The sequence below is a fragment of the Polyodon spathula genome, chromosome 10, assembly GCF_017654505.1.
Source record: "Polyodon spathula isolate WHYD16114869_AA chromosome 10, ASM1765450v1, whole genome shotgun sequence".
Classification (NCBI taxonomy): Eukaryota; Metazoa; Chordata; class Actinopteri; order Acipenseriformes; family Polyodontidae; genus Polyodon; species Polyodon spathula.
The window spans coordinates 2,052,271-2,063,741 of record NC_054543.1 but is presented as its reverse complement, the minus strand read 5'-3'; the positions used below and the strand labels follow the sequence as shown (position 1 = coordinate 2,063,741).

At 38.0% G+C, this 11,471-nt stretch overlaps 1 protein-coding gene across 1 annotated transcript; it reads right to left on the bottom strand.

Moving 5' to 3' along the window:
• Positions 1-806: 806 nt before the first annotated feature.
• On the bottom strand, positions 807-4,983 carry LOC121321714 (survival of motor neuron-related-splicing factor 30-like). The gene is made up of 6 exons (XM_041260792.1): positions 4,843-4,983; positions 3,771-3,890; positions 3,444-3,586; positions 2,754-2,912; positions 2,458-2,611; positions 807-2,065 (listed from the first exon to the last, which is right to left on the bottom strand). Exons 2-6 carry the CDS (start codon positions 3,888-3,890, stop codon positions 1,928-1,930), a joined length of 714 nt encoding a protein of 237 aa, XP_041116726.1. The 5' UTR covers positions 4,843-4,983; the 3' UTR covers positions 807-1,927.
• Positions 4,984-11,471: the final 6,488 nt, after the last annotated feature.

Here is an 11,471-nt window from a genome sequence, read left to right as displayed (position 1 = left end):
TACATATGAAATTGTCTGCATGATGCATATACGTAACCACTGAAATAAGCGATCCCTTTGGAAAATAGATGTGAACGGTACAAACATTCTGACTAAATCTGAAACATCAGCTGAGCATTCAGCCATGCTAACATGTATATCCATTTGTAGCAGGAACTGTAAAATATGCCTGTTGCATGTACACTGTGCATACCTAATTTACACTGTCTTTCAACTCTTCCAATTGTAATGGCTGTTGTAAGAATACATTGTACTCTGTATGTGTTTATTTCTTTGCCTTTTTATGTCAATAACGCAATTTAACATCTACCACCACGTCCCTCTGTATCCAGATAGAAGATTTACAACTAAGCTTTTGCTGCAGGAATGACAGTGCTGCCACCTGCAGGTAGAGGGATGAAGGTTTTTTTGTTTTTCCTTTGAAAATACTACTACAATAAGCAATAAGACATTATATACTATATATATATTATGATATATATATATATATATATATATATATATATATATATATATATACACACATACACACACACACAAAAAGGGTGTTTATGATTTTCTCCTGTATTACATATCAGGACAACATCAAAGAAAGTTAGCCACGAATATGCATTTATGGATAAGTAATTAGTCTGTAAGAAAGGTTAAATCTTGATTCATAAGTACTGACACCTGTTCATTTTATCTTTATAGATTTGGTATGACCATCTTCGGAATTATCACAGATTCAAGATGACTTTTCATTGCCTGTGTTTTTTAGCACTAATTCAACTTGATCAGATTCTGGTCTGGAGATGGACCAAGGATGTTATTACAATATTTAATCAAAACCAGTGTATATTGCATATTGAAATTAAAGACAAACAGTCCTGTCCATCACTGTACTTTGCAAGCCTGATTGGCATGTTCTATTAGGCGATTACATGTCCTTTGACCAATATCCAAGAAAACGGAGGTCCACTTGCACTGTAATTAAAAACACACTAAGTGGACAGCCTCAGATCCAAACAAGGCTTTGTAAATCTGGGGAAAACCAGAAGGAGATTCATAGTGTTTTAAACAATGACTAAATCCATTTTAACATATTTATTTGATAAAAGTTAAACATACAAAACTTAAGATAAAAATCACATTCCTCCATAAATCGGAAGAATCTTAGTAACAACTGCTTTCTATATGCATTATGCTCGTTCAGAAACAAAAAATAAAGTAATTCTGAAACTGGCATTTCAGTTTAGCTCCTCAACCAAAAGAATGATCTCCTTCCAATGTCCTTTCAATTATTACTTACGGGACGCTTGCTGCTGCTGGTTTTTTTAAATTTTTTTACTGGCACTATTGTACGCTAAGTAAGACTACACAATACTTTCTAGAAGTACTTTCTGCCTTTGCTGCTTTCTGGGCCACATTCTTATGAATGACATTTACCACATTCCAAACCTTGCTAGACCTGTTATTAAGCCAGTCATTGCATCAAATGAACACAAATTACTGAACTGCACTATTGGAACACGACATAACTTAAAAAAAAAAAAAAAATAAAAATGCAACAAGGGGCATTACTAATGAACTGGCAGGTGCAGCCAACATGCCCATTAGTAAGGTCCCAACAATACAATAAGAAAACCATTCAGGCTGAGCTTTAACAGTGGTTCTGTATTAGTTTGGAGGTTGTTTACGAAAACTGCTTAGCTTGTGTACTTCTCAAACACACTCCAAAAATAAAACCCAGTATTCCCAAAGGTGCATTTTTGCAATGTTTCCACTCTTGCACAGTCAGCAAATGTTTAAAAACTCTTCTAACTGAGTAACAAGCTAGCTGGCAAGATGTGTTCAGCTTCTTGAGATTTCAGAGAATGGATTTCCTGCTAATAAAGAATACTGTTAATGCAGAGACTTATGCTGCTTAACTCTACCCATTGTCATATTACTGTGGCATTAAATGCCTTACGTTATATTTAGATGTATCTTGGTATTGAGTCATTGGTTTATCTGCTATGCCACATGTTCCGACACCAACTTTACCATTCACACTCTCTGGCGATGCAAATATACTCCTCTTCACCTAAAACACACCAGAAAAAAGAAGGTGGTTACAGGTTTGTATTTTTAAGGCGTTACGTCCCTTCCAAGACAGGCTTGCCTCACAAACAGTATATGTTAATAGGTAAAGCATAGTTAATGTCAGCACAGACTAACCTTGAACACGTAGCTACAAAATTTGTGTTTTCCTGTGTCTCTAATGTTTAATGTGATGGGTTTTTGTTTACATTACAGAAAAAGATTTGTTTTTTATTAAGACAATTATGCATTGATTTATAAAAATATGGTCACAGAAAAATAGTAGCCAACATCACTTGATGTAAGTAAATGACACTGCAAATAAATACAAACATTTCTACATAAAAAAATTACATAATAAACCTATTAAAAAATGATTATAGAAAGGCTACCAACCTGTCCTTTCTTGTTCTTTGAATAGGCTTTATTGTTAAATTGTTGCCACTTTGATTTTTGGTCCTCTCGCTCTTGCTCAAGTTCCTTCATTCTTTGGGCCTTTTTCAGTGCTTTCTTCTTCTTATACTCCCTCTGCTGGGCTATCTGTTCCTTTCTGTTAGCGCAATCAAATTAAATCAGTTCTGTAAGTTACGAAAGTTGTATACCTACACTAGATGCAAACAGATAAAGGAATTTACACCAACAGTAAACTTCTTCAGAACACAGACAATGCAAATCAGTGCAAACCCACTCACCTTGATTTAGACTTGCCCCCGTCGTCCTCTGCATTCTTACCCTCCTCCGCAGGCTTGAGGTTCACCAGGGGTATGACTTCCGCATTGCCGTATCCCAAGAAAGTGACGGCAGCTGTGCCATTGTCTTCGTCTATTTCCTCAATCTCTGCTTCGTAAACCCTGTAAACAAATCACGTCTGTAAGCATGTGAGTAGAAGTTTATAATTCAAGCCTTACAGAATCTCTTGAAACGCTAGCAGAGCACTTTGATATGATCAAAAGACTCCCTTCAAAAAACAAAACACAATGCATACTTTAACTTGTTACGCTGGTACAGTTAACTAAAAAGGCATCCTTAAGGTGGGGCAGGAATCACAATTGCCCCATCCCCACATATACAAGATCAAATTTCCCTTTCAATATATGTAGAATCTGCTGCATACAATTTGAAAGTAATTGTCGAGTTCAACACAGAAATGGCTATTTGGTAGTCAGTAATATTATTTTATATCTATCACTAGCAACCCAACTTGTATTGTTAGCACTAGCCTCCTTGTTGGATTTAGCTACAGTAAAGCAAGCTGTTTCACTAATTTGGAATGGTTTGAACACACTCCTGAAGGCAACAGGGCATTGTGAAAGTTCAGTAAGAAGTTCCTCACCATTCACTGTAACACTTGAGGCAATTCTTAGACTTGTTACTACACTTACTGTCCATCCTCACTCCAGACTGCCATGCAGCTGTCCCCAACCTCCCAGGAGTGACTGAGAGGAACAATGGCTGAGCGGTCAGAACTGGTGGCAGCCACTGACGGTTGATTTGACAGGAGGTCTTTGGTTAACTCTATCACTTCCTGCAATGGAATATTACACATATAATATCTGCAGGACCTATGGGATCTTCTCTACAGAAATGTACACATTTTTTTTTTTTTTTTTTTAATTGAAAAATATATAGCTTTATATTATACAACAATGTTTGTTTATTTTCTATCCTGGATACAAAAAATAAATAAATAAATAAAAACAAATACTAACCTGTAAATCTTTCTGTAGTTTAAGCAGGTCCTCATTTTCTGGATCTGTAGACAAGGCTGCTTCAACCTGCTGGAACTGAGCCTTGTAACTGGCTAACTGCTTCCCCAGGTCATCTGACATCTACAGAAAAACACAAGATTCACCCCACAATCAACACCAGGCTTTTCACACGGAGATCTACCATCCTGAGAACGCACTTCATTAATTCTGACCAATAAATGAGAAATAAAACTTACTGCAGACCAAAATAAATGTAACTTAATCGTCGGGCATGAGGGTACTCATAGGCGCCAATATATATACAAGATCATTTAAAAACAGCTCTGTATATACTTAAAACATTTTTTCTCCACATATCGGCTTTCTATTCAGATATTTAAATCAGTAAGACAGAAAAAAAGAGCATTTGTCTTCAATAAAGATTCAGATCATACCCATTTGAAATGTTGCTCTTTGAACGACACCACTGCCACACAGTAGAAGAACCGGTAGTTTAAAAACAGGTTTAACTAACTTTATACGCTCCAGTTACAAGTACTGTACTGCCATTAATTACACTTAAATTATTTTAATCTGGACTGATTATAATTTAAGAACGGTGTCACGGACCTTAACATAACAGACACTGTTGAATCTGAAGTAAACCAGGCAATAACCGCACATGAATAAAACCCCTTAATCTTGCTTATCCTTCCCACTTCCACCTTCATTACAGATTGCACCGGGCCCTCTATTCCAGCACTGGCAATACACGACATAGTCGTACTACGAGTAGCACCGGCAACATGTTCAAGGGCTAAACCGCTGCCTGTGGACCTGCAAGTGGTGAAGGCCTCAATGAACTCAGTCTTGCAGGCCTAAAAGTCAACCCTTTTATTAACACAACAATACATTGTACGACGTGTCCCCGTTTTCGAGTCTGGATATGTCAGTATGCAAGTCCCAGGCTGCGTAGGCCTCATGCTTTTATTTACCTCCTGTGTCAAGTAATTTCTCCGTATTATTGTGCAATTTATATACCACAACACGCACACACTTCTGCTCTCCGGGTCACCGTTTTCTACCAACGTACCTTTACTGTTTAGCCGTCCGGGTTCTTACAAATGAAATAGTCGATATCTCATTGGCTTTACCTTCTCTTACTATTTTCTTTTTCGTTTCTGAGGCACAGCTTGGTCAGAATTCGTCACTGGACACGGAGCCTCGCGAGATCTCTGAACCTGCTTGCACTTCCTCAGCTAACGTTACGAGCGCGTGTTTACCATGGAGTATAACACCAGGGCTCAATGAATACCAGCGCAGCTCGGGTTCATAGTGCATGAGTTACCCACTAATGCGCAATGTGGGTATTTTAATTGCTGTGTGCTTATAATATTAATGATATTTGTTGACACATTCGAAGACGTTTATTTATTTAATTTATTTGTTTGTTTTTATTTATTTATTGTTATCAGTCATTTTTTGTCTTGTCAACTGATCTTCACAAATGAAGAATTAAAAAATATTTGTCTCTCCATTATAAAAAAAAAAAAAAGCACACCGGTTCACAACTGTATAAATACTTTATTGTCTACTATTGACATAACCACTAGGTGTCGTTGCTAGATCGCAATATTTGTAGCTATTGGTTTGCATCTGACAAAATACACTGGATTTTACCACTGGGTATTGAAGTTGATCAGTGAGTTACAGCTTATTAAACATGAAATCATCCTTTAACGAAAAATGCATTTTAAGATATGTTGCTTTAAAAAAAAAAAAGTGACGTAATTTGTATTTTCGCGTTGTGGGGAATTCTGACAGAATTCTCTGAAATTTACCACCACCCAATAAAACTAACAACAACTGATACATCCTTATGCACAGGAATATATATATATATATATATATATATTGAAAACTATTGATACACTATATAGATAATTTTTTCTATTATACGTTGCTCGACTGTTATTATGTGAAACTTTAAGAAAAGCTTAATTTTAATAAACTTAACATAAAAAGTATTCTTTACTACGCCAATTAAAGACTTGTGTGTCTGAATGAATTACTTGGTTACCAACACTAATACGTAACCCGATTATGAAATAATAAATAATAATAATAATAATAATAAATAACAGGAATATTTAATGCTGTTGTTCAATTTGAAGAGATAATGGGATAAAATAAAATAAAATAATGCAAGATAAATGCATAAAACCCCACCGTGGGATTATAAAGTGTAATAATAGAGTGCTTAATGTCATGCTACAAAATGATGAGCTACTGTATGTTTTATATTTCTTTACAGTGCTTTAAAGAGCAACAGCATTATTACCTGCAGAGCAAGTGAGTACATGCACCAAATAATAACAAAAAAGTATACTTGTGTTATAAAAGACAGATTAGTAACTTATTAAATGAAAGAACCTCATGAATTAAGAGGGTAAAAACAAAAGTTTTACACAGATAGGTCTTGATTTTGAAATTCTCTTCTCGCATTTTCAGGCAGTAGTGTGATACAGGGAAATGTTTTGTATTAACACACACAGTGAACGTGTTGTGACAAGGTTCATTGTTTTTACCATCCACACAGGAAACAATGTAATAATTACGCTTGTATGAGTTAGAAATTCTGCCACTGTCACTACAACTGCAAACATGCTGTCTTTTTTATATTTAAGATTTTCAGTGTTATTATTCAGTAGTTAAATAAAAACATCCCCGCTCTGCACTAAAACTCGATTAGAGTGAATGACATTTTGGCACTTTTTTTTCTGAGCCCCTGACTAATCTCTCTGTTTTATGACTCATCCTCTAGACATTATCAGAAAACTCCCAGGCTGTAGGGTTTTTTTTTTTTTTTTTAATTATCAAGCCATGCAATAAACCAACGCAATCCCCTGGAGGTTGCCACAGTATTTGACTGAGGCTGATAAAAGAAAGACAGGACCTGGCTGTGATGTATGTGATGAATTATCCATTACCATGTTTGAAAGGTGCTGGCTGACATACAGAAAAGCGATTTCAAATTAGACACCCAGAAGGACAAGTAGATTTTTACATACAAAACTTTGAGTGACCAAGGTCAAGAAGTTACTAGAGCAAATGTTATTGTAATTAACATAGCACATATTAGTGAATCCAGCTGAATATTGATCTAGATACACATGTGTTTCAACAAAGATGTGGAATGAAGCCTGTCCCTGCCAGTGGTATCAGTGGATATAAACTGCTTTCATCCAGGTTTCTATACTGTTCCTGTTACCATCAATCTATCAATCAATCAATCTTTATTTTATATAGCGCCTTTCATAGTGGACCACCATCACAGACTGCTTTCCAAGATAGTGAGGAACAATGCAGAATACATTAAATACAGGGATATTACATTAAATACAAGGCTACGATGTGAATTCTAAACTGGATGCATGTGTCAAGCAGAATCATACAAATAAGATGGAGTGAAAAACCTGAAATAGCAATTTTGACAACAGCTCATAACACATATCAGGCTTGAAGAGCATTGAAATCAAGAGAGAACAAGTGGGTCTTGAGAGTTGATTTGAAGTGAGCGACGGAGCTGCACGCACTAAAGCTGGGAGAGAGTTCCACAGAGTCGGGGCCATGGAGCTGAAAGAGTGCTCACCGAGTGTGGTGCACTTTTGCTTGGGTATAACGAGCAAGTTTGAGTCAGAGGACCTCAGCTTGCATGCAGGGACACAGCGGGTCAGCAGGTTGGACCTGTGTGATGAAGGTCCTTGTTGCCAAGCAGGAAAATTTTGAAAGTAATCATAAATGTGTTTCTGCCTCTCTCTCTTTACCACCAGCAACTCACAATCTGTTACAGTTGGGCTCGTCTAATCACATTGCTCACACCCATTAACAAGGGCACTGTCTGAAAGTGATGTGGCAAGTCTGCACAAGCTCATCACAGGGTACTGTGCCATGGTTAAAGCACAGTGCAATAATGTGTTGCAATGAAAGTATAAAACGTAGCATGCATGGTGAAATTGTGCAGAACCTTATTGATTCAATGTTCCCTCTTTTTGGTCTTTCTTTTGTGTTTCTGTGAATAATTAAATTGATTGAGGATCCAGCTCTTCATTCATTGAAGGATATTCTTTGGTTTGATTTTGTGAAGCAGTTCACTCACACCGTTCCTTTTTTTTTGTCAGGCAGGTATGCTGTTGAGGAGCACTCTGTGTGCGGTACACTGCCTTTCTACCCATATATCTGCATTAAAGCGAACAATGCACGCTGTTCATGAATTCTGCCCTTTAGTCTGTTGCCAGACTTAGAAAGCATATACGGCACATTGTAAAATGAATGGTGCAATGGGCATTTGGATGAAAGGCCAGGTTGGTTCATGCAGGGCATTTCCTTAGCTGTACCACAGTGTAGCGGCTTGTTGATGATTGTGTATGGTGGACACATTTTTATAGAATCTTCTGGAAGGACAGATGTGTCCTCAACCTGCACCAGAAGCGTGCCCATATAAATGTCTACAGAACAACAAAGCCATTGCGGGGACAAAGTAAAGCTGGGAGTTGCTCTTCTATTATAATTTGATATACGGTACTTAGTAAGCATATGTAAGTAAGCAATGCCATTTTAAAGTGTGATAATAATATCCCACTGTACAGAATACATGTGGTTGCTGTTTCACTCCCAAAATATATACTACTACTAGTTGCTTATGGAAAACAGCTTATTCACCTAAGATATTGGTAGCTAGATGCTACATCATGTGTCACTCATTGCAAAAAATTGAAGCTACTCATCTAGGGGGTTGGGCACAAAGCAAATACAGGCATTGAGCAACACCCCAGTTCTGTGATAGGTTCATATAAGACATCTGCCAAGCAGCAAGAGCCTTGATCTGAAATCCCCCTCTCCAACACACAAACACTGGGAAGTGTGAACCTGTTATCCAGGGCAGTTCAATAACATATCTTGCATTCAAACCTATCTGTTTATGTCTGTCAGAGTACAGAACGCTATGTTAATCATGAGGGCATGTTAGAACTCAGCCAAGAGCATGTTAACCTCCTCCCACCTTGTTTCCTTCAGTAACCACATCCAGCCATCTGTTTCTGAGAGACACATTGAATTGCAGGGTGATTCACAAACACTGAGCGATTGCAATCTGGTTAGGGCATCTCTTCACGAAGGACGTGTTTGTAGATTATTAATACCAATCACAATGCACTTCCAATCATTGAATTACAGTGGAGTCACCTTTCTTGTGTCACTATCTTTTTTCCTTGGACGTTTGACGGCTAGTAGACTACTACTGTGTGCCATATGCTAATACTGCTTCAGAGTACTTGAGGGTACTTGATGTGTACAGAGTTAGGGTTAGGGTTAGTGTTAGGGGGAGTTAGGGTTAGGGTTAGGGTTAGTGTTAGGGTTAGTGTTAGGGGGAGTTAGGGTTAGGGTTAGGGTTAGTGTTAGGGTTAGGGTTAGGGTTAGGGTTAGGGTTAGTGTTAGGGTTTAGGGTTAGGGTTAGGGTTAGGGTTAGTGTTAGGGTTAGGGTTAGGGTTAGGGTTAGGGTTAGTGTTAGGGGGAGTTAGGGTTAGGGTTAGGGTTAGTGTTAGGGTTAGTATTAGGGGGAGTTAGGGTTAGGTGAGGAAACCCTTCTTTAATTTCTCAATGTAGCTACATTGCTAAAAAGGCTGCTTAATCTTTTCCCTGGCGCTCCACCTGTGCCCTCTGTTTGCTTCATCTGACTGGTACACAACCTGTTCAGAATGAGCCTGGAAAAAGCAGACAGGGTATTATTATTATTATTATTATTATTATTATTATTATTATTATTATTATTATTATTATTATTATTATTATTATTATTATTATTTTTTTATTTAGCAGATGCCTTTATCCAAGGCCACTTATATAGACTATTGTTATAATGATTATTATTATGAAAATTATTTTACTTCCAAATATAATATAATAGAAATACAATTTTAAAAAGTATGTTGAAAGTCTATATATCAAATGCACACAGATTAATTATAATTGTATGCATAAACTAGTTAAGATAATAATGTTCTTACTTCTATTTCATTTCAGGGGGGTAGTGTGTTTGTGTACTAGAAAGAATAAAAAAAGTATTTATAGAAGAGGATCGATGTTCATATACATTCAGAAATTATGTCTGCATTGTGTTCCATATTGTCCTGCTCACTTTGAGTTTCAAGTGAAACAGAGGGGTAGTTCTGAGACAAGCCTTAGCATTCAACAAGAAGTGAGGCAGGATGTAGTCTGACAGCCATTCCCATGGATAAGAAAGGTCCAAGGCAATTCTGAATAATGGGTTATGTCTGTAATACAAGGCTATGCTCTGGTCATTGTATAACGTAGTCCAATGAGACAGAGTCTTTGTGTAACCAGCGATGTCCCTATGCATGTGTTCTTGGGTGCATTCTTGGGTTCTTGGGTGCATTATTCATACAGAGGATCGGTAAATTATAAAGAATCCTTTGTCTGGGAGCAGGTTATTAAGGTACTTACCAAGGGCTGGAGGACTGAGCTCTGTACTGAGGTGCAAGCCAAAAGTGGATCATTTCCATCTTCCTTCCAATGGCCCAACTTCACCTCCCAGACATGTGTTTGAATAGGGCACCTCGCTCTGTGTCTACTGCTATCATTACATGTTCTTGAACAAAAAGGCTTCAAACGAACCTGACTCAAATAGTGTCATATTGACACCACTTTGTACTAATGGTATAATATATACTGTATATATTGTCATTTGAATTGAATTAAGTATTTAATACTCCCAATCAGACCCCTAAATAAGGATCGGAAACCACATGGTGTAAATACGTATTGCCACCACTGTGTGCATCTGGAACTAAAATACATAGCACAGAGATCCGTCCTTGCATCAGAAATGCAATAGTATTGTCTGTGTCATTTCAATTCTTGTGGTTCCCAATTGATGCAGTTTTTGTAACCAGTGACACACTCAGATATTCTAGAAGCACATCAAAGTAGAGCAATTTAATTCAGAAAGCACCACTGCTGTGCTCTGTGAGGGCTGTGCTGTTGAACTAGTTTTGGCCTGTGAGCCTCACAAAAAACAGCTGAAAATAGATCAGGTTTCAAAGTAGCATGATTAAAACAATTGATTGCACAGCATGGTAGTGGCATTGGAGGAGTAGGGAGATATGCTCTGTGAGCCACAGCTAGCATAAGGAGACAGTACACCCGTGCAGAAACGACCCACTTGAAGCTGGCTTCATTGTTGGGAATGAGAGCCAGAACTGAGTCACAGCTCCCAACGAACATTTGCTTTTTAGTAATTTCAAGGCCTGCAAGTTCCCAAATACAGATATGCTTGCACAGAGGCTGCAGTGGGAAACGTGCACGTGAATGAATACATGGTCCAGTGTGTGGACAGCATACCAGGGGACCCACAATGTTCAATCCCACCCCCCATAGCCAGCTCTCAAGACGACCACGACTGAGGGACGGAAGGAATGGTATGTAGTCGTCCAAATGCAGGACAGCAGAATCGGTGGGGTCACTGCGCTTCTCAGTCCAGATGGAGAGAAAGGGTGCTGTATACGACATACTCAACAGTGTGAGTGGAAAGCGCTGGCTCTTTCTAGAACCTCCCATGCATGTTCGAGAGGATTCAGGTCTGGAGAGTGTGGTGTTCAGTCTACATGCTCAAGCACTTCATTCTCCAGGTACCTGCTGACCTTC

Coding starts and splice junctions, on each gene's coding strand:
- LOC121321714 (XM_041260792.1), bottom strand. CDS start 3,890: ATGTCAGATGACCTGGGGAAGCAGTTAGCCAGTTACAAGGCTCAGTTC. Junction 2,913..3,443: donor GTCTGGAGTGAGGATGGACA/GTAAGTGTAGTA, acceptor ATTTGTTTACAG/GGTTTACGAAGCAGAGATTG. Junction 2,612..2,753: donor GGGGGCAAGTCTAAATCAAG/GTGAGTGGGTTT, acceptor TTGCGCTAACAG/AAAGGAACAGATAGCCCAGC.